This window comes from Pan paniscus, chromosome 20 (assembly GCF_029289425.2).
Source record: "Pan paniscus chromosome 20, NHGRI_mPanPan1-v2.0_pri, whole genome shotgun sequence".
NCBI classification, from domain to species: domain Eukaryota; kingdom Metazoa; phylum Chordata; class Mammalia; order Primates; family Hominidae; genus Pan; species Pan paniscus.
In genome coordinates, this window is record NC_073269.2 from 43,477,784 (window position 1) to 43,501,708 (window position 23,925).

General features: G+C 42.9%; 1 protein-coding gene across 4 annotated transcripts in view; it reads left to right on the forward strand.

The window, feature by feature from the left end:
* ZNF527 (zinc finger protein 527) overlaps positions 1-23,925 on the forward strand; it is a 62,684-nt gene that overhangs the window by 32,201 nt on the left and 6,558 nt on the right. For 2 of the 4 annotated variants that reach the window (XM_055103115.2, XM_057300542.2), the window contains 4 exons: positions 2,765-8,811; positions 11,742-11,815; positions 16,540-16,666; positions 17,704-17,799. In XM_055103115.2, the coding sequence (XP_054959090.1) occupies positions 11,783-11,815; positions 16,540-16,666; positions 17,704-17,799 (256 nt within the window). In that variant the 5' untranslated portion in view covers positions 2,765-8,811; positions 11,742-11,782. Of the gene's footprint in view, positions 1-2,764; positions 8,812-11,738; positions 11,816-16,539; positions 16,667-17,703; positions 17,800-23,925 lie in introns of those variants that run through there. The other 2 variants (XM_008960830.3, XM_055103116.1) reach the window with 2 other exon arrangements.

The following is a 23,925-nucleotide window of genomic DNA, read 5'->3' on the forward strand; positions in this document are numbered from 1 at the left end:
TAGACTGAATGATTCTGAATTTTATTTGGAAAATAAAATTTCCAAGAATCATTAGGAAAATATAGAAACTATATAGTAACATGTCTTTGTTCATATATAAGTTTTTAGAATAGCTCTTTAGAACCATATTTTAAAAAACAGAAAAACAAACCCATCCATATATGAGCATTTTGAATGCGATAAAGCAGGATTTCAAATCAGCGTGAAAATGGCAATCGTAAGATTCAGTGTTTGTGTTGTTGGCTATCAATTTAGGGAAAAAATAAATGTAGATTTATTTATTTATGCAAAGGAGTTACAGTTAGGGCATCACTGTCCAAAATGGTAAGAGATGTTAGGATCTTAATTTTTGTTCAACATCTAAGTGAGTGAGTAGAGTTAGAAGATCTGGTAAGAAATTATGAAGTGTTATCCTAGGTGGAGTACTTGGCATGGCTGGCTTTTCCCAGCCCTCCCCCATGGCAATTCATGGGCTGGCTTTCATACTTCTTAACAGAAAAATACTTTGAGGCCGGGTACAGTGTCTCACACCTGTAATCCCAGCACTTTGGGAGGCCAAGGCAGGCAGATCACAAGGTCAGGAGTTTGAGGCCAGCCTGGCCAATATGGTGAAACCCCATCTCTACTAAAAATACAAAAATTAGCCAAGCGTGGTGGTGGGTACCTCTAGTCCCAGCTACTCAGGAGGCTGAGGCAGGAGAATCGCTTGAACCTGGGAGGCGGGGGTTACAGTGAGCTGAGATCACATCACTGCACTCCAGCTTGGGTAACAGAGTGAGACTCCATCTCAAAAAAAAAAAAAAAAAAAAAAACTTTGAGATAAACTATTTTATAATAGTTTAAAAACTATTGTTTTAATCCCCTAGAGTCTTAGAATTTAATTATTCTCTTCCATAAAATTATGTCACAAAACGATTTCAAAGTTAAACATGTTCTTTTTGTGTTTAACTTTTAGAAAGAATATCACAGCTTTCAATTTATTTTTATTTTATTTAAAGACCAGTGTGGCTGGGTGTGGTAGATCACACCTGTAATCCCAACATTTTGGGAGACTGAGGCGTGTGGATCACTTGAGGCCAGGAGTTCGAGACCAGCCTGGACAACATGGTGAAACTCCATCTCTACTAAAAATACAGAAATTAGCCAGGCCGTGATGGTGCATGGCTGTAATACCCACTACTCAGGAGGAGAATCGCTTGAGCCCAGGAGGCGGAGATTGCAGTGAGCTGAGATTGGCCACTGCATTCCAGCCTGGGCGACAGAGTGAGACTGTCTCAAAAATAATAATAAAGACCAGTGTGATAGTATACAGCTTTCAATTTAATTCATCCATGTAACTAAGATTTTGTCTTAAATTGTTAAAAACTCTTAGCAAAAAATAGAACAGTTGCTACCTGAAGACTTAAATATATTTAAAAAGATACAAACCCCAGGATATGGTTTCTATGGAGCCACGCAAATAGGACAGGAATTGTAAGAAAGGGGTAGAAGGCTACATTCTATCCTTTGGCCCAGCCCCAGCCCCAACCGTGTTGATTGTTAAACTCACATTAGGCCCTCTGCTCAGAACCTCTCAGGAGAGAAAATTGAGGCAGATAACCTGAGCTGTCCACCTGGGCCTGGCCTGGTACTAAAATCTGTGTGCAAACTTGGAAGCTGATTAGGAGGCAAGCACCACAAAGTATTCAGTTATGTGGCTTCTTCTGAGTCTGGTGTTTTGATGATTTTCCAGTCTGTCTAGAAAGCCATTCACTAGTGCCTTATCTTTCCCATCCTGAGATGACAGCTCTAGATGTTTAAAACCAACAGAAACCTGTCCCAGAGTAACCACTGTCCATCCTACCATTCTCACGGTAAGTAGTAGACTACACTACACAAAGAAAAATTTGAAGAACAGATGGTAAACAGTATGAGACAATATCACCTCAAATCCACAAGTCTGTTATGGTCACCATTAAAATGTTCAATTTTAAAAGAGGTCATAGTAAGTTTTTATTTGTTTATTTATTTTTAAATTTTTATTTTTTTTTTTGAGATGGAGTCACACTCTGTCACCCAGGCTGGAGTGCAGTGGTGCGATCTTGGCTCACCACAACTTCCGCCTCCCGGGTTCAACTGATTTCCTGCCTCAGCCTCCCGAGTAGCTAGAATTACAGGTGCATACCACCATGCCCAGCTAATTTTGGTATTTTTAGTAGAGACAGGGTTTCCCCATGTTGGCTAGGCTGGTCTCGAGTCCTGACTTCAGGTGATCCACCTGCCTCGGCCTCCCAGAGTGCTGGGATTACAGGCCTGAGCCACCACGCCTGATCTAAGTAAGTTTTTAAATAGCTATTTCATTTAATTCTAATTATTATGTAACAGTGGTTATCTAAGTGTGGTCAGATAATGTTTGGGGGCCAGGCACAGTGGCTCATGCTTGTAATCCCAGCCCTTTGGGAGGCTGAGGCGGGCGGATCACTTGGGGTCAGGAGTTCGAGACCAGTCTGGCCAACATGACAAAACCTCGTCTCTACTAAAAATACAAAAATTAGCCGGGCATGGTGGCGCACACCTGTAACCCCAGCTACTCGGGGGCTGAGGCAGGAGAATCACTTGAACCCGGGAGGTGGAGGTTGCGGTGAGCCGAGATTGCACCACTGCACTCCAGCCTGGGCAACAGAGCAAGCAAGACTCTGTCTCAAAAAAAAAAAAAAAAAAAAAAAAGAGAGACCCACAAGAATGAAAAACAAAACAAAACAAAAGTATTTCATTCTGGAACTAGACACAGAATGAAGACATTGTGTGAGGACCGGAGCTGCTGCAGCTACCTTGCAACCACATAAAGCAACACTGCCAATACATTGAGGACTGCAGAGCAGGAGGAAGGATTCTTGCTACAATTGGTCACCTGCTAAGCCAACTGAACTTCTTGCTAAGTGGGGAAATAAATATCTTTACTGTATAAGCTACTTTCAGTTGAGCATATAACTGTATAACTTCCTATTAAAAGCGTCTTAATTGAAATTCCCAAATTCGTATCTCTAGTACCAACATTTCACTGAGCTCCACACACATATATCTAAATGCCTACTTGATATCACTCTTTTGAAATCCAACAAGCATCTGCAACTTAACATGATACCTCACCACCCACCCCATCCTAGATAACTGCCACATACTCATTTTCCCCTATCTTAGTAAATAACACTACCTTTTATCCAGGGGCTCAAGACATTTAGGCATTATATTGAACTTCTCTCTTTCCCTATATTCACAACCAAGCATCAGCAACTTCTGTTAGTTCTACACTCAAACTGTATCCCAATCTGACAATTTCTCATTGCCTCTTCCAGTGATGACCCTAATTCAAACCACCATCATCATAAGACCATTGGTCTCCAAAATAGTTTATACATAAACGAGCCTGTCACTGACATGTAGAGACCTGGGTCAACAGTACAGATGGAGGTCCCCAGCCAGTCCCCTTCTGTTCCCACCGCCATCCTTGTCCCACATCGTAAGAGGTCTTCTATTCCCACATGTGGACACTCCAGCTTGCATATCTAAGCTCTGTCCAGCCTTACCAAATTGCTCTCATTTGGCCACATTTTGTGGATAGGCAGCACATTCCACCTTTGGAAGGGGCTTTGGACACAGAAGAAATACAGGCTCTGGAAGCAGGCTGGAGTCCATTTGAACAGGAAATCCTGGGGATTTGGATACCCAGAGCATGGTCTGAAAGAAGGTTGTGAGATCTTTGCAGGCATGTTTCTGCCTATGGACTTTCACCAGGAAGGAAACTGCTTGACTAGAGGAGGGCCAAAGTGCGGCCTTTTGTATGTTTAATAATATTAAAATGTTAAATATATTATTTTGACCAATTGAGAAATAATAATAAAATAGGCCGGGTGCGATGGCTCATGCCGGTAACCCCAGCACTTGGGGAGGCCGAGGCAGGTGGATCACAAGTTCAGGAGATGAAGACCATCCTGGCCAACATGGTGAAACCCCATCCCTACTAAAAATACAAATATTAGCTGGGCATGGTGGCAGGTGCCTGTAATCCCAGCTCCTCAGGAGGCTGAGGCAGGAGAATCGCTTGAACCTGGGAGGCGGAGGTTGCAGTGAGCCGAGATCGTGCCACTGCACTCCAGCCTGTTGACACAGCAAGACTTTGTCTCAAAAAAAAATAATAATAATAAAATGAATCTTTAAGAAATTTTTTGACACTTAGAACCTTTGGTAGGAAGAAAAAAAAGTACAATTTCATTTTTGTTACAGCGAAGTAAAACGGTAGTTTAAGACTTTTAAGGGTAAGCAATTATTATTATTTTTGTTTTGTCTTGAGATGGAGTCTTGCTGTCACCCAGGCTGGAGTGCAGTGGCAAGACCTAGGCTCACTGCAACCTCTGCCTCCAGGGTTCAAGCGATTCTTGTGCCTCAGGCTCCTGAGTAGCTGAGATTACAGGCGCCTCCCACCAAGCCTGGCTAATTTTTGTATTTTCAGTGGAGACAGGGTTTCACCACGTTGGTCAGGCTGATCTCAAACTTCTGACCTCAAGTGATCTGCCCGCCTTGGCCTCCCAAAGTGCTGGGATTACAGGCCTGAGGCACCACACCTGACCTATCAATTATTGTATTAAGATAAAATTTCAGTGACAGAAGTGGAATGGAAATGATTGTAAGAAAAAGGTACAGTGTACGTACCTATAAATGTTAAAAAAGAGCTGGCTCATGTATGTTTAATGAATGATGGTGGTTATAAAATTGCAATGGTATTTAGATTCCACTGCATGGGTTTTAAAGAATGATATAAAAATCTTATTTTATTTTTATTTATTATTCCTTTTTTTTTTTTTTTTTGAGACCTAGTCTCGCTTTGTCGCCCAGGCTGGAGTGCAGTGGCGCGATCTCAGCTCACTGCAAGCTCCGCCTCCCGGGTTCATGCCATTCTCCTGCCTCAGCCTCCCGAGTAGCTGGGACTAGAGGCGCCTGCCACCACGCCCGGCTAATTTTGTTTTTGTATTTTTAGTAGAGACGGGGTTTCACCGTGTTAGCCAGGATGGTCTCAATCTCCTGACATCATGATCCGCCCGCCTCGGCCTCCCAAAGATCTGGGATTACAGGCGTGAGCCACCACGCCCCGCCTATTATTACTATTTTTTGAGAGAGAGTCGTGCTCTGTTTCCCAGGCTGGAGTGCAGTAGCATGATCTCAGTTCACTGCAGCCCCCGCCTCCTGGGTTCAAGCGATTCTCCTGCCTCAGCCTCCTGAGTAGCTGGGATTACAGGCGCCTGCCACCACACCTGGCATATTTTTGTATTTTTAGTGGAGACGGGATTTCACCATGTTGGCCAGGCTGGTCTTGAATCCTGACCTTAAGTGATACGTCCGCCTCGGCCTCCCAAAATGCTGGGGTTACAGGCATGCATGGGCCACGGTGCCCAGCCTAAAAATCTTATTTTAAAATATCAGTATTAAAAATATGCAAGAGGCTGGGCACCGTGGCCCATGCCTGTAATCCCAGCACTTTGGGAGGGCAAGGCGGGCGGTTCATGAGGTCAGGAGTTCGACACCAGCCTGGTCAACGTGGCGATGCCCCGTCTCTACTAAAAATACAAAAATTAGCCAGGTGTGGTGCCACGTGGCTGTAGTCCCAGTTACTTGGGAGGCTGAGGCAGGAGAATCACTTGAACTCAGGAAGCGGAGGTTGCAGTGAGCCGAGACCGTGCCATTGCACTCCAGCCTGGGCGACAGAGCGAGACTCCATTAAAAAAAAAAAAAAAAAAAAATGCTAGAAATGATATCTTTGCATTATTTAAAAATGTAAAAAGGGCTTTATTATTTTTCAAAATTGTTTCAAGAGGTATAGAGCAAAACATTTTAAAGACTACTGCTCTGATAAAGGAAGATCAACCTTATTACCTTCATGGGCATGTATGCCAAAGAGAAGTAAATAGTGTTGTTTCCTGTCCCATACCAGCATATCTGAACTTTTTAAAGTTGTCACACCTCTGCATCCCAGTTCCCCCAACTGTAAGATTGGATAAAAATATTTATTTTTTAGTATTGTAACAAATGAGAACATTTACAAAGGAAATTATGCAGTTCTTGGATTTTAGCAGTCACCCACTAAATGCAAATTATCTTCCCCAGAAGTTAGCCATGGGGAATTTTTTTTTTTTTTTTTTTTTGAGACAGAGTCTCTGTTGCCCAGGCTGGAGTGCAGTGGCGTGATCTCAGCTCACTGCAACCTCCGCCTCCCCGGTTCACGCCATTCTTCTGCCTCAGCCTCCCGAGTAGCTGGGACTACAGGCGCCCGCTAGCACACTCAGCTAATTTTTTTGTATTTTTAGCAGAGACGGGGTTTCACCATGTTAGCCAGGATGGTCTCAGTCTCCTGACCTCGTGATCCACCCATCTTGGCCTCCGAAAGTGCTGGGATTACAGGCGTGAGCCACCGCGCCAGGCCAGATTTTTTATTTATATGGATTTGAAATTCATGAATTATTGTGTAGAGAGGTTCCTCACTAGCATTAATACTAGAGTATGGGCTCATTTAAAATATCTTAATAAAAAAGACCAAAGAAAATTATGCTTTATCTTTCCCTAGGCACTAGACTGCCAAAACCAGTTACTGCCGGGCTGAGACCCCCTCCTCAGAGCTCTTAGGTTGTGGCAAATCCATTTCTTCCTTTTCGTTCTCCAAGCTCTAGAGTGTTAGCTGTTTCCTCAAGTTACAAATCTCTCCCTTTGTGCTCTTTCAGCCCTCCAACATTATGTCATCAGTTTCCTGTAATTAAATTCCCCTGTGGTTCTGCTTTCTTGACTAGACCATGATGGACAGAGCACTACCATTATTTGTTTTAGCAGTGCGGCCACATAGTTGGCATACTTTCAGAACCACTGCCTAATCTGTGGAAATGACCAAACTTAAATTAGTGTTGGACTTGGTGATATAAGAAAAATAAAGGACAAAAGGCCTTCCAATAATCACTGACATATAAGGAGATAGTCATATACACCCCTACAAAAAATTAAAAACTGAACTTAGCGTGGTGGCATGCATCTGTGGTACCAGCTACTTGGATGGCTGAGGCGGGAGGATTGCTTGAGCCCAGGAAGTCAAGCCTGCAGTGAGCCAAAATGGCCCTACTGTACTCCTGGGTGACAGAGACCCTGTCTCAACAAAAAGAATGGAGAATCTTAAATTTCAGCACTTCGGTATGAAACATCCAAGATGATCTCTAACTTTCCTGATAATTAAGTCCAGGGAAGAACTGTTTAATGTAATTGTCAAGTACCAAACCACAATTATCATCCAAAGAACACTGAATTTGTAAATTTCCCCATTAAAGCAACCCAACTATTACATGTTTGTAGAGCCTTTAAAAAATGTCTGATTTCTTCTGAAAGTAACAAAGCCCGATTTCACAGAGTAAAGAGCAATCAGTTCTACCCTAATACCCACACTCCTTTTGTAGAAGATTCTCTGGGCTTAGCAATTAGAGGGCTCTCTGTGGCAGGGGACTGGAGGATGTATTCTCCAAGGAGGCATTCTCAAGAACTTCCCCTTGCTTCCGCATAAGAATCTTGACTTACTAGGATCGTGACATGGATGCACCTTTCAGATCTTTCAGGGACTGGAGATGGGGAAGAATGCTGCTTTAGTCTGGAACTTTCACTCAGGGGCTCACATTCTTGTCCTGACTGTGGGCAGTTTTCTTAAAGCTGGGCCCTAAAGTTGTAGAGTGAAAAGATGGAAACAACAGCAGGAGAAACACCAGGGCTATCGGCTACCAAACTACTTACGGCTTTGGTGCAAACAAGCAACCTCATAGTAATGAAATCTAATCACCCTTCTGTGACTGGCATCACATTAGGTACAGGCAGAGATGGGGCATAAAAATGAGGATAACAGGCGGGGCGTGGTGGCTCATGCCTATGGTTCCCTCACTTTGGGAGGCCGAGGTGGGCGGATGGCTTGAGGCCAGCAGTTCCGGACCATCCTGGCCAACATGGAGAAACCCCTTCTCTACTAAAAGTGCAAAAATTAGCCGGGTATGGTGGCGGGCGCCTGTAGTCCCAGCTACTCGGGAGGCTGAGGCACTAGAATCGCTTGAACCCGGGAGGCGGAGGTTGCAGTGAGCGCCGAGATTGCCTCAATAAAAGATACCACAGACCCCGCCCATGGCAGGAGATGGGGGTGAAGGAACAGTAAGACCGGGAGACAGTCAGATACACATCGGATCAGTGGTATCCTCACAGTAACATAAACGGTCACCCCCAATGTCAGCCACAGTCTCTTTGATCCACAATCACTTTCACATTCAGCTACCCACAATCACGGGACGTGATTTAAAATACAGAAGCTCCCTGCACTGACAAAATCCGCCGCTCCTTTCGTCGGCAAGCATAAAGGTGTGCAGCAACAGTCACACACGAACCACCACACCCAAGCATTCAACCAGTCAGCCCCGCGCGCAGCCTGGCCGCTTTCACCAACACAGCAGCTCAAGGTCACTGGAGAGCCTACGACCACACACAGCCCTCTCTGGTACCAGCCCCCGTGGCGCAGGCGCGCAGTGGAGGGGGCCGCGGGGTTCTCTGGGAGATGTAGTTCAACGATGACGGCCGTGGCGCAAAGCGTTCTGGGGCTCGTGGTTCGCAGGGTCCATGGGGAACGCGATGTCGCTGGTTCAGATCTCGCAGAGCTCAGCGTCCTGCATGCCTCAGTCCTCGCCTCGCTCCTCCTCGCGGAGGATTCTGGGAGGTGACGTCGCGGGTCTCGGTCGCGGGGCCCGTTTGCAGAGCCCGCGGCGCCGGGAGGTGAGTGGGGCCGGGCCCCGGGCGGGAGCGGGAGGTCAAGGGCGGGCTCCGGGTGGACCGGCCGCGCCAGGGATGGGAACCCGGCAGGAGTCTCTGGGGAGGCCGTGTGTGTTTCACTGTGTTACCAACTATGTGACAGGCTGCGGGTGTGACAGAATGTGATCTTGTGTCACTGTGTGTGTGTGTTTGTGCGCGTGCGCCCGCTTGTGTGTGACTGTAACCATCTGTGTCTGGGGGTGAAACTGTGAATATGTGTGTTTGTGTGTGACTGTCTCTGCAGGTGTAGCTGTGTATGTGTTTATGAGAGACTGGGGTGTGACATTGTGTGTTTGTGTAAATGCATGTGTGTGGTTATGTGACCACCTGTTTCTGCGGATACAACTGCGTTTGACTGTGTGTGACAGCAAATGTGATTGTGCGACTATGACCATCTGTCTCTGCAGATATAGTTTTGTATCGGTAATTGTGACAAGATGTGTGACTTCTGTGGTATGCTACTTTGTGTGTGATTGTGTGTGATTGTTTATCTCTGTTGGTGTAGTTGTATGTTACCATCTATCTTTGTGCTTATGTGGCTGTATATTGTGTGAGATTATGGGTGTGTTTGTGTGACTCTGTATATATTTGTGATTGGGTGAGAATTTGTGTGTATATATGAGATTGTGGGATTGATGTATGAAGCACAGAAATATTAAAATTACCCAAGTTCACACAGTTAACAAGTGACAGCACCAGAACTCAAACCCAAGCAGTTTAGCTCTAGAGGTCTTGCTTTTTTTTTTTTTTTTTCTCTGGAGATGGAGTCTCACTCTATTGCCCAGGCTGGAGTGCAATGATGCGATCTCGGCTCACTGCAACCTCCGCCTCCCAGGTTCAAGTGATTCTCCTGCCTCAGCCTCCCAAGTAGCTGGGATTACAGGCGCGCACCACCACGCCCGGCTAGTTTTTGTATTTTTAGTAGAGATGAGGTTTCACCATGTTTGGCCAGGCTGGTCTCCAACTCCTGACCTCATGATCCGCCCACCAGAGCCTCCCACAGTGCTGGGATTACAGGAGTGAGCCGCTGCGCCCTGCTGCAGTTTTTATGGACAATTTCAAGCTGCACTACACTAAGGAAATAATTGCTAGGGACTGAGTTGCCTAGTGCAAAGTAGTCCAGAATTAGGGGGTGAAATTAGGGGGTGATGTATACTGAATTCTAGGTCAACCACAGTTGTCCCTTTCTTTTCTTTTCTTTTCTTTTTTTTTTTTCTTTTGTTTTGAGACAGAGTCTTGCTCTGTCCTGTAGGCTAGAGTGCAGTGGTGTAATCTCGACTCACAGCACCCTCTACCTCCTGGGTTCAATCAAGCCTCCCACCTCAGCCTCCCAAGTAGCTGGGACTACAGACACATGCCACCACGCCCAACTAATTCTTGTACTTTTTGAGGAGATGGGGTTTTGCCATGTTGCCCAGGCTGGTCTTGAATTCCTAGGCTCAAGTGATTTTCCCACCTTGACCTCCCAAAGTGCTGGGATTACTGGTGTGAGCCACCGTGCCCAGCCTGTCTCTATTTTTACGATGAAGAAATGTTGGCTCTAAGAGGACAAGGAACTTACTTCAGATTGCCCAGTTTGTTGTTGCTTTAGTATTAAAATTTGGCGATGTTTCCCTCAGGCTGCATTTCTGTAGAGAAATAAAGGTAACACCTGCCATCTCTAAAGATGCCTCTCTAAGGAATATATGGCATTGATTACTCGGGTTGTGTTGAATATTTCCCATTCAGACATCGTGGCCTCTCAAAAGAGGACTGGTTTTGAGGTCACATTTCAGTTGGACCCCGGACTTTGAGTTGGTTGTTTAAGCTTCTGGAACCTCCCTTTTACTACCAGTAAAGTGGAGATATTAATACCTATCTTTGTAGTTTTGTGGAGCAGTAGTAGTTCTGAGGATTAAATGAGATAATGACACAATGAGATAACCATGTGTGACAGTCTCTCTATCTTTGTGCTAATACGGCTGTGTGTGTGAGAGAGAGAGATTATGCCACCGATTGTGTAAATGTGTATATGTTTGTGATTGGGTGAGAATTTTATGTGTATGTGAGATCACGGGATTATGTCGGACCTAGTCTGATTGTGAGGCACAGGAAGATTAAAATTACTTGCCCAACACAGCATGAGTTAACATTGTATATTTATATTACATAAGGCACAGTAAAATTTATTTATTCATTTATCTAATATTTTTGAGAGACTACAATGGTCTGGTAGTGTTCTGTCATTAGAATACACCTGTGAACCAAACAAAACCTAGTTCTCTTGGATCTTACAGTCTTGCATGGGAAGAGAAACAATAAAGAAACAAAGCAGTATGTAACATGTCCAGTGGTGATAAATGCTGAGAAAAAAATAATTCAGGGTAAAGAAAAATGGAGTACCTGGAACAGGGGTTCCCTTGAGGTAGAATTTTCAGGGAAGTCCCTCTGATGAAGGGACACCTGAATGCAGATAGGAATAAAGAGGAGTGGCCCATGCTGGTGTCTGGGAGAAGGTTCCAGACGGAAGGAAAAGGCCACAACCCTGAAGAAGGGGTGTACAGTGTTTGAGTAACAGTAGGAAGACATGTGCCTGGAGTGTGGCGAGCAAGGGGCGGAAGGGTAGGAAATTAGGTCAGAGGTGCAGCCAGGGGCCAGATCATGAACCACCTTGTTGGCCGTAGGACAGACTTTGGATTTTGTTGAGTTCAGGCTATGCGTCCTTAATATATAAGTCAAAACTTTGAGAGTTAAGTTCAGCACTGGATTCCACCCTGCCACCCCTGGCCAGATCTTGGAAAAGGTGAGGCTGGCCCATGTAGGGAGAAGAAAGGGGCAGTAGTATTTTTGTGGGTCTTGGACCAAAAACACAGGGCTGGCACATCATCATTTCTTCGTTAACTCTCCCTTCTCAGGACTTTCTTCTTCTTCAGAAGAGAAAACTGAAGAAGGAGGAATGGCTGTGGGGCTTTGTAAAGCCATGTCCCAGGTAAGCATGCTCTTTCACTTTGTTTTCAGACATGTGACCTCATTTTTCAGGACTTTGGGACCACAGGGAAAATCACAAATAGCCCAGTGAGCACCCCTTCCACTTCTCTCTCCACCTTTTGTTCATATAATCCTTCTACAAAACATTTAATATCTTTTTTACTCAGTGTTATGCTCAAATGTGTGATGGAGCAGAGCTATCCTCTTTAGATGGATGATGATTTGTTGAGTTGGCGATGAGTGCAAGTGAAATAAGGGATAGAGTTTGATTACTGAGTGATCTATTAAATAGGGAGGTCAAGGATGGCCTCTCTGAGGAAGTGACATTTAGCAAAGCAAAACTTCAGTGAAAGTAGCAAGTAAGTTTTGTGGAGATCTGGGGAAGAGCTTTAAAAGAAGGAGTACAAAGTTATTATGGTGGGAACATGTTTGGTGTATTCCAGGAATAGCAATGAGTCTGTCCTTGGAGGGAAATGAGCACTATGATGTCAGAGGTATAGCTGGGAACCAAATTACGTAGGCCCTTTCAAGTCATGATCTGAACTTTGAATTTGGTTCTAAGTGAAGGAGAGCCATTGGAACGTTTGTGATCTGATTTGATTTATGCCTTAAAGTGAAAACAGATAGCAGGGGAGTACAGGTGGAAGCAGGGAGGCCAGTCAGGAGACTCTTTTAGTAATCCAGACAGGAGGTGATAGCAGCCTGGATCATGATGGTGGCACTGGAGCTAGTGAGATTCTGGGTATAGACTGGAGATAGAAAATGCAATTTGATCAAGGATTCGTTGTGGCATGTGAGAGGAAGAAGTCAGGATGCCTACAGAGATTTTTGGCTAGGCAGCTACATGAATGGGCATCCCATTTACTGAGCTGGAAAGACAATGTGAAGTGGGATGGATATCAATAATTGAGTTCTGGATATATTTAGAGACCTTTTGGATATCCAAATGGAATGCTGATTATACATCTGGAGTTCAGGACTATAGATGTGAATTTGGGAGTCCTTAGTGTACTCTTTCTTTCTTTCTTTCTTCCTTTCTTTGTGTCTCTCTCTCTCTCCTTCCTTCCTTCGTTTCTTTCTTTCTTTCTTTCCTTTCTTTCTTTCTTTCCTTCTTTCCTTTCTTTCTTTCTTTCCTTTCTTTCTTTTCTTTTCTTTTTTTTTTTTTTGAGACGGAGTGTTGCTCTGTCGCTCAGGCTGGAGTGCAATGGCGCAGTCTTGGCTCACTGCAGCCTCTGCCTCCTGGGTTCAAGCGATTCTCCTGCCTCAGCCTCCTGGGTAGCTGGGACTACAGGCACACGCCACCACGCCCAGCTAATTTTTGTATTTTTAGTAGAGATGGATTTCACGATGTTGGCCAAGATGGTCTTGATCTCCTGACCTCGTGATCTGCCTGCCTCGGCCTCCCAAAGTGCTGGGATTACAGGGGTGAGCCAGTGTGCCCGGCCGTCCTTAGTGTATTTAAAACATGAGACAGGATGAGATTATCTTGAGGGCAAGGTTGTGGTGAATGTAGATAGGAAAGAGATCGAAGGACTGGCTTTAGGATGTTCAACATTCAGAGCCACACAAGAAGAGGAGGAACCAGCAAAAGAGACTGAGAAGAGCTGATGTAGAAGGAAAACCAGAAGAGTGTGGGTTCTGGAAGCCAAGAGGAGAAAGTGTTTCAAGGATGGGATGATCAACTGAGCTAAGTTCCTCTGAGAGGGACTGAAGAAGACGAAGACTGAGAACTCACCGTTGGATTTGGTAACATAGAAATATTCTTGACAAGAGCTACTTCATGGAATGACTGGGATGAAGACATCATTGTGGTGGGTTTAAGAGAGAATGGAGGCCGGGTGCAGTGGCTTATGGCTGTAATCCCAGTACTTTGGGAGGCCAAGATGGCGGGACCATCGCCTGAGCCCAGGAGTTCAAGACCAGCTATGTATGCAGGGCAACATAGGGAGACTCCATCTCTAAAAAAATTTTTAATACTAAAATCCAAAAACATAGGCATGGCGGCAGATGCCTATAGTCCCAGCTGCTTGGGAGACTGAGGTGGGAGGATCGCTTGAGCCCAGGAGTTTGAGGCAGCAGGGAGCTATGATTCATGTGGTACACATTACAGCCTGTGCAACAGAAACAGAGTGAGACCCTGTCTTAAAAAAAAATAAAAAATAAAAATAAAAAGGCTAGGTGCAGTGGCTCATGCTCATGCCTATTATCCCAGCACTTTGGGAGGCTAAGGCAGGTGGATCACCTGAGGTCAGGAGTTCAAGGCTAGCCTGGCCAACATGGTGAAACCCCATCTCTACTAATAATACAAAAATTAGCCAGGTGTGGTAGCACATGCCTGTAATCCCAGCTACTCAGGAGTCTGAGGCAGGAGAATCGCTTGAACCCAGGAGGTGGAGGTTGCAGTGAGCCAAGATCGCGCCATTGCACTCCAGCCTGGGTGACACGAGTGAAACTCCATCTCCAGAAAAAAAAAAAAAAGGGCAGAAAAAAGAGAATGGAAAATGAGGAAGGTGAGAACAAAGACAGTGAATTTAGACTTACAGTAGTGTAGCCAGCAGGCACCTATGAGTACTCTAAATTGTGATACACTGCAAGTGCAAAGTATATACCAGATTTTGAGGATTCAGTACAAAAAAGAGTGTAAGAAGTCTCATTAATTTTTTATATTGATTACATGTTGAAATGATAACATTTTAGATATGTTGGGTTAAATAAAAATGATATTTTTTCTATTTATCTATGTATTTATTTGCAAGAGGGAAGATATTGCATCAGTTTTTTTGCTGATTGGAATGATCCAGTAAAGTGAGAATAGTTGGTAGTAAAAGGGAGAGAGGCGAAAATGTCTTCGTGTGGGCAAGTGGAGGGACTGGTCTTTGAAGCCCAGAGTTTTATTCATAGTCACAGAGGGCAGACAGAATATACAGGTATGAGTACAGATACAGAAGGGTAAGTACATATGGTGGCTGGAGGATGAGGAAGTTAAAAGTGAGATCGGGATGAGTTGATGGTGGTTTGAGAGAGAGTTATGAAATAGTTATCAGGAGAGGAGGAGAGTGAATTTATTAGGGAAGCATAGTAGAGTGGTTTTGCAGTGCTTTTGAGGACATTCTGGCCATATGCAAGAAGTACTTTGTGTCAACATGTTTTATCAATCAGGGTTCTAGCAAGGCAATCAAAAGGCGACTATTTAAAAGATATTATCAGGACATACAGAAACTATAAAGGATCATGCTGTACTCTGGGGCTCATAACAGCATAGCTGTCTTACTAACCCTAGATCTTTGAATCCAGAGACAGAGAGCTGGGTGGAGGGGCCCCTGACAGGTGCTCTGAACTTTGATTGAAAGACAGACACCACCCAGGGTGGGACTCCCACCCAGGGAGGGAGCCAGGGGAATAAGTATTCTGCCTTACTTACCTTCCTTTCATCTCTTGCTTGTGGCTGAACCCAACAGAATATGGGATGGGACAAGGGAGTTTATTGATACAGTCAGCCTCCTAGGACTCAGAAAAGAGTAGAGGAGCACATGGAAGTTATACAACACTATGGAGTTGTGTAAATTTTTCCCTAGACACATTCAGCCGTAGCCATAATTCCACTATGTAGAATAACCATATTTGATATTTCTTTTCTTTTTTTTTTTTTTTTTGAGACGGAGTCTTGCTCTGTCACCCAGGCTGGAAGTACAGTGGCACAATCTTGGCTCACTGCAGCCTCCTCCCGAGTTCAAGCAATTCTCCTGCCTCAGCCTCCCGAGTAGTTGGGACTACAGGCACATACCACCATGTCCAGCTAATTTTTGTATTTTTAGTAGAGACGGAGTGTCACCATTTTGGCCAGACTGGTCTCGAACTCCTGACTTCAGGTGATCTGCATGCCTTGGCCTCCCAAAGTGCTGGGATTACAGGCGTGAACCACTGCGCCTGGCCTGATATTTCATTATTTTTGATTAAAAAAAGAGAACATACTGTACATACTGGAACCCTATCATTTTTAAGCACTGAATACTCTTTCTTCATATGGACATTTTATAGGAAACATCACCATTTATTCCCTGAGTAGCAAATATTTACTGAGAGTTTACAATGTGATCAGTTTTGTAATAGATACTGGATATATATCAGCTTATAAAACAAATCTCTCTCCCTTCACTCAGCCTACAGTTCAGTGCTATAGCCTAAACTCTATTTTTGAACATGTAAGCTTTTTCCAGATTTTTTGCATAACCTTCCAATGAAAATTCTATCTAAGTTGCTTCACATATACCTCATTATTTCTTCAGGATATGTTCCTGGACGTTTCTCCTTACATATAAAGTCTAACTTTCAGTCCATACCCTTTTGTTAAAGCCCAATTCAAGGCCTTTCTCCTATTCTGCCCCACCTGATGTCTCAATTTGGGGAATATAAAGGAATCCCCCATATAAGATTTTCTTTATACTTAGTATATGTAACATACAACTTAGTCTTTGCTGTTTCTTGTTATAAGCTAATTTTGTGTATATATGTCTTTTTTACAAAAATGTAAAATTTTCAAATGGTGAGTCTGTTTCTAATATTTCTCTTCTCTTAAAGTATTTGACAAACCTCAGCATGTAATTGTTCTCCAATAATTATTTTCCTCGCATCACTTAGAGCTTTGAACTCTGGCCAAATTCATCTTTTTTGCTAGGACCATGTAGGTGTCTGGGCACCTGGTGAACAAGAATTTTTTTATTTCAGGGGTTGGTGACCTTCAGAGATGTGGCGCTAGACTTTTCCCAAGAAGAGTGGGAATGGCTGAAGCCATCTCAGAAGGATTTATACAGAGATGTCATGTTGGAGAACTACAGGAACTTGGTATGGCTTGGTAAGGATGTTTCTCCCCCATAATTTAAAAATCTTCCTTTGGGGTGTTTTTGCTTCCTCTGTTGAGAATATCTAGGACATCTTAAGACATCTTAAAAGCACTTACTTGCCTTTCTACTTCCTGTTCCCAGGAAATGATTTGAAATATATATTTTCTTAAATTTTAATTAATTAATTTACTTTTGGCAGACATTCTGAACACATGAAGTAATTTCTTTTTTTTTTTTCTTTTTTTTTTTTGAGACAGAGTCTTGCTCTTGTCGCCCAGGCTGGAGTGCAGTGGTGCGATCTCGGCTCACTGCAACCTCTGCCTCCTGGATTCAAGCGATTCTGCTGCCTCAGCCTCCTGAGTAGCAGGGATTACAGGCGCCCGCCACCATACCCAGCTAATTTTTGTACTTGTAGTAGAGATGGGGTTTCTCCATGTTGGCCAAGCTGGTCTCGAACTCCTGACCTCAGATGATCCACCCACCTTGACCTCCCAAAGTGTTGGGATTACAGGCGTGAGCCACCGCGCCCAGCATATGAAGTAATTTCATAGAGTTGGAAATGAGTAGTTCCCTTTGCCGTAGAATGGTGGTTTGGAACAGCAACATCAGCATGTCCTGGGAATTTGTTAAAATGCAAATTATGAGGCCCCATTCTAGACCTACAAAATCAGAAACTGTGGGAGTAGGCTCAGTAGTCTGGGTTTTAATAAACTCTCCAAATGACCCTGGTGTCTGTTAAAGTTTGAGAGCCACTGTAGTTTCTGATGCAGTAGTTCTGGGTTGTGGCCTGAGAATGTGCATTTCTAATTAGTTCCTAGGTGATGGCTGCAGCTGCCGTAGCACTTTGAGAACCACTGTCACGGCAGAAGCTTCATCCTCCTCCTCATCCATACAAGCGTCATTCCATTCTCTAGCTCTTCCTCTAATGTCCATTCTTGCCTGATGATCAAGATATTGGGTCTGCGTCCTAGAACAGCTGTGGCATGTTGATTTGTTTGTCTGTATGTCTTTCTGTCTCTTGCTCTCATTTTTCTTCCCCTGTGAACAGGACTCTCCATTTCTAAGCCCAACATGATCTCCTTACTGGAGCAAGGGAAGGAACCGTGGATGGTGGAGAGAAAGATGTCACAGGGTCACTGTGCAGGTGAGTGACAGATCACCAGGCAGGGAGGACTATTGTAAAGTACTCAACCAAGTAGTAAGTAGGAAACTGTTTTGAGCTTCAGGTGGGATGAGAACTGAAATCTCCATAGTATGTGCTTCCCTAGAAACCTCACCACACCCTGGGGTTTTTTCTTTTTCTTTCCATCAAATTATACTCTCTGGTCTTCCACCTATACCTTGAATCTCAATCCTTCTCAGCTCTTCTTTTCCTTTTATGGTTAGAATTGTATTACATTTCTAGATTTCTTTTTCAGAGTTTTTATTTTTATCAGAATTATCAAAGATATGTACACACAGTGTTTAAAGAATCAAGTAGTAGTATTAGGTTGGTGCAAAAATAATTGCAGTTTTGCCAAAAAACACAATTACCTTTGCACCAAAAAGCCTATACAAGGCTTTTTCCCTTAAAGAAGGAATTCTTATTCCTGGCTCCCCAGTTTCCTCTTCCTAGAGCGATCCACTTTCTTTTCTTTTGTAGTTTATTTTGGTGTTCCCTTCATGTCTCCAAAAATATGTTAATGTTGCTACTCTTGATTTTTTTTCAGGGTGAGCCCTTATTCGGTATCTTCTTATAAGAAAATAAGGAGTTAGCACTTTCTTCTCCTGAATCCAACACATAAGGCACACACACAAATACACACATTTCCCATCCCCTATCTTATCAATGTCATCATTTTGATTAAGTCACTATTCAGCATTTATTTTATTATGGCCATTTAGTGCTAGTCATAGCTGTGCTGTGCATATGCCAAGTTACTTTTTCTCTACTCCTTTTTATTTTTCCTGGAGTTAATAATGACTTGGGAATTTTGTTTGTTTGTTTGTTTGTTTGTTTTGCTCAGTTTATATATACATATCCCTAATCCAGTTCCCGACTTACCATCAATTGTCTGAGTCTTTCAAAATACTTGGACATATTAGGTGATCTATTGACTTCATCTTTTTGGAGAAATCTCTCCTGGAATCCTCAGATACGCTTCACTCTACACAAATGGCTCATTATATTTGCATGCACTCAATTTGGATCTATCTGATTTATCTGATATTTTCTCATAATTAGATTGAGGTAGTGGATTTTTGCAAAGAATGTCACAGAAATAATGTTATATCTCTCTCAGTGCATCATTCCAAAGGATGTATAATGTCGATATGTCTTATTACCGGTGATGTTAACTTTGCACACTTAGTGAACGTAGTGTCTGCTTGGTTTCTCCATTATAAAGTTCTTATTTTTCTATTTGTAGTTAATAAATATCTTGGGGGAGATACTTTGAGATTATTCAGTTTCTTCTGTAATTTTTGCCCATTTATTTTAGCATTTATTGCTGGATCTCTTCAACTATTATTACTGTGGTATTAACCTAATGTTGATTTTTTCCATTTCCCTCTTTTCCTTGTGTATATTAATTGGGATTGTTCTGTAGGAAGAGCTGCTCCTTCTCCTCCATTTACTTATATATTCAATTATATTTATGGATTTTTTTCCTATGAGGTAAATCTAATTTACCTCATAAAATTTAATGACTTCATAAAATTTAAATGGATTTATTTTTGGATTTATGGATTTTTATTTCTATGAAGTAAATCCAATGAATCATTATGTTTCTCAAATCGTTCCAGCTTTGAATGTTGGAATCTCCTTCACATTGGTTCCTTTGACCTTCTGACATTCCCCCATGCATTTTTTGGGCACGTCCTTCCTTCTGGCACAAGGTATTCCAGGTTCTCTTATTTTCCTTGCCCCAGCCTTGAATCAACCACTTCTCCAAGGAGCCCTCATTGCTTTATTGGGAAATGGTGTTTAGAAACCAAGCTAGGTATGCTCTAGGCTACTGGGATATCACTGCTTCTGGCCCTGACAGCAGCTAAAGCTAGGAGACAGATAGATAGATAGATAGGTAGATAGATAGATACATAGATAGATAGATAGATAGATAGATATTTACACACACATCCCTATATTTATTTCTGCCTCTTTTTTCCCATTTTTTATTACCTCTATCTTTTTCTATACTAAAACTATCAGTTTATATTAATAACTTGATTTCTAGTCCTGCTTTACAGGGTTTATTGTAGCCTTCCTCCTTTACTTATTTGTAATTTCTTTTTCTGATAATGAGAAAAAATATATTTACCTATTTGTTCAATGTTAGTATACACATAAAGTAGTTTCAGAATTTCTAACTTATTTCTTTGTGAGAAACAAATTTACCAACTAGATTTAGGTATTTGTATATAGTACTTTTTGTTTTAGTCTTATAGTGTCCAGTCAAAATACTATTTCCAAAATTACTTAGGTTGGTTATTTCAGGTCCATTTGTTACTGTTTTTGTTTGAGATGGAGTCTCGCTGTGTCACCAGGCTGGAGTGCAGTGGGCAATCTCGGCTCACTGCAAGCTCCACCTCCCGGGTTCAAGCGATTCTCCTGCCTCAGCCTCCCGGGTAGCTGCGACTACAGGCGCATGCCACCACGCCTGGCTAATTTTTGTATTTTTAGTAGAGACAGGGTTTCACCATGTTGGCCAAGATGGTCTTAATCTCTTGACCTCGTGATCCGCACCAGCCTTGGCCTCCCAAAGTGCTGGGATTACAGTTATGAGCCACAGTGCCCGGCCGTATATACGTAGTTTTATAAGGAATTGCTACATTCCCCTCCAGAAAAGTTGTCTGCTTAGTTTTTTTCCTGCTGTAACAAATTAGCACACATTTAGTGGCTTAATACAACACAAATTTATTGTAGCTCTGGAGGTCAGAAGTAAAAAGTAGGCCTTACAGAGCTAAAATCAAGATGTCAGCAGCCTACATTCCTTCCTAAGACTGTATGGGAGAATGCGTTTCCTTGATTTTTTATGCTTTTTTTTGAGACGGAGCCTTGCTCTGTCACTCAGGCTGGAGTGCAATGGCACGATCTTGGCTCACTGCAACCTCTGCCTTCCAGGTACAAGTGATTTTCCTGCCTCAGCCTCCCGAGTAGCTGGGATTACAGGTGCTCGCCACCATGCCCGGATAATTTTTGTATTTTTAGTAGAGACAGGGTTTCGCCATGTTGGCCAGGTTGATCTCAAACTCCTGACCTCAGGTGATCCACCCTTCTTGGCCTCCCAATGTGCTGGGATTATACAGGCGTGAGCTACCACAACCAGCTGATTTTTTTTTTTTTTTTTTTTTTTTTTGAGACAGAGTTTTGCTCTTGTCGTCCAGGCTGGAGTGCAGTGGCGCAATCTTGGCTCACTGCAATCTCCGCCTCCTGGGTTCAAGCGATTCTCCTGCATCAGCCTCCCAAGTAGCTGGGACTACAGGTGCGTACCACCACACCCAGTTAATTGTTGTATTTTTAGTAGAGACCGGGTTTCACCATATTGGCCAGGCTGGTCTCGAACTCCTGACCTTGTGATCCACCTGCCTTGGCCTCCCAAAGTGCTGGGAGTACAGGCATGAGCCACTGTGCCCAGCCTATTTTCCACTTTTTAAAATAACTTTAAGTGTAGGGCTTATATACAATACAGATTTGAGTTTTACTTTATAAACCAATCTAATTTTCTTTTCATTTTAATAAGTGAAAGTCTAATTACATTTTTGATAAATTTGGGCTTAATCCTATATATTGTCTTATGTTATATTTTCTGGGTTTTATAGTTTTTAAAAAGCACTTTCAGGCTGGGTGTGGTGGCTCATGCCTGTAATCCCAGCAGTCTGGGAGGCTGAGGTGGGTGGATCACGAGGTCAAGAATTCAAGACCAGCCTGGCCAACATGGTGCAACCCCGTCTCTACTAAAAATACAAAAATTAGCCAGGCGTGGTGGTGTGTTCCTGTAATCCCAGCTACTCGGAAGGCTGAGGTAGGAAAATTGCTTGAACCTGGGAGGTGGAGCTCGCAGTGAGCTGGGATCGCGCCACGGCACTTCAGCCTGGGCGACAGAGCAAGACTCCATCTCGGAAAAAAATTTAAAAATAAAAATAAATAAATTAGCCTGACATGGTGCTGTGCACTTATTATTCCAGCTACTTAGGAGACTGAGGTAGGAGGGTCACTTAAGCCTCGGAGGTCAAGGCTGCAATGAGCTGTGATAGTGCCACTGGACTCCAGCCTAGGCTAGGTGACAGAGCAAGACCCTGTCTCAAAAAAAAAAAAACAAAATATGTACCTTGAAGTAAAATTGCTGGAACATGGAAGTGCATGTTTTAATTTACAAGATACTCAACTTGTTCTGGGAAGTGATTGTATCAGTTTATGCTCGTACTAACAATGACAGTGTCTGAGAATGGCATTTCCTTCCTCTCTTGATATTCTTCAACTTAAGCTTTTGATATTGTCCTTAATATTGTCTAAGTGAAATTTCTGCTGATACGAGGAAGGGAAATGCTCTTATGGTTTTAATTTACTAGTGATATTATTGAGCATCTTTCCAGGAATGCATTGTCTATAAAGTTTTTCTCTTCTGTGAATTACCTGCTCATACATTTTTTTGTTTTGTTTTTTGAGACAGGTTCTCACTCTGTTGCCCAGGCTGGAGTGCAGTGGCATGATCTTGGCTCACTGCAACCTCTACCCACTGAACTCAAGCAATCTTCTCACCTCAGCATGCGCACCACTGCACCTGGTTAATTTTTTTGTTTATTTTTCTTGTAGAGACGAGGTCCCACTGTGTTGCCCAGGCTGGTCTAGCACTCCTGGGCTCAAGCGATCCTCCCATCTTGGCATCCCAAACTGTTGGGATTACTGGCATACTTCCACTTTTGGAGAATTAGATTATTTTTCTTTTTCTTACTGATTTGTAGTAGAACTAAATTCTGGGCATTATTCATTTTTCTTTGATACATGTTTTAGCTGTTTTTTCTCAGATTGTCCCTTGCCTTTTGACTTTGTGTTTTCTCCCACACACAAGTTTTCAAGGTTAATGTCAAATTCATTCCCTTCAACCAGATGTGGTCAGGATGGTAGTGAGGAGGTCATGCTCCCCTTCACTGTGTGCTCTGTGTCTTGCAGGTTTTTAATGCTGTAAGTATGTTTCTCTTGATATTTTTTTCTTGACCTTTTCCACAATGATAGGGAATTTTACAAGTCAACCCTGGTTGAGTTCTTTCACAGAGATTTTGATGGAAGAAAGGTATAAAATGCAAGGGCTTGGGTCCTATTATTGGTTTTGGAATGTTCTTTTTTTGTTCATAATTTTCTTTTATATTATTGATTACTTTTGTCCAAGTTTATTTAAAATAATTTTCTTAAGTTCTGAAATAAAATCCTTATGGAATTCTGGTTGAAACTGACCTGATATAAATTAACCTGTGGTAAAAACATATGCATATATTATTTTTTTGCTTTGTTGCAATTATATATTACGTGGGTTCATTTAAATCTTCCTTAGAAGAATTTCGTAACATTTTGTAGGACTTTTTTTGTGTTCTTGCCAACCTTACTCCCTTCTCTCTTCCAATTACTTACATAGCAGTTGTAATCTCAACTCACTGCCTTCACCTCAGGTTCTCTTCCACTGTCTTATCACTTGTAATCTGGCTTCTGCCCTTCTAGTTTAGCTACATCCAGGTACCCTTCTTCATTTTCATATCCTTCAGCTTATTGAGATGTATAAGATAGTTCTTACCACTATCCATTTTCTCTTTTCAGAGCTCTGTTCTCCCTTTAACGGACTCTTTCCCCTGTTTTTCTGTTGTTTCCTCATTTACCATAAGATCTTTGTCGTATTAATGTGGATCTCTGTCCAGTTCTGTCTAGTAGAACTTTCTTTTCTTTTCTTTTTCTTTTTTTTTTTTTTTTTTGAGACAGTCTAGCTTTGTCGCCCAGGCTGGAATGCTGTGGCGTGATCTTGGCTCACTGCAACCTCCACCTGCCAGTTCAAGCAATTCTCGTGCCTCAGCCACCTGGGTAGCTGGGATTATAGATGTGAGCCACTGCGCCCAGCTAATTTTTGTATTTTCAGTAGAGACGAGGTTTCACTGTGTTGGCCAGGCTGGCCTTGAACTCCTGGCCTCAAGTGATCCCCCAGCCTCGGCCTCCCAAAGTGTTGGGATTACAGGCGGGAACCCCCATGCTTGGCCTCTAGTAGAAATTTCTCTGATGATGGAAATAATCTATATGTGTGCTTTC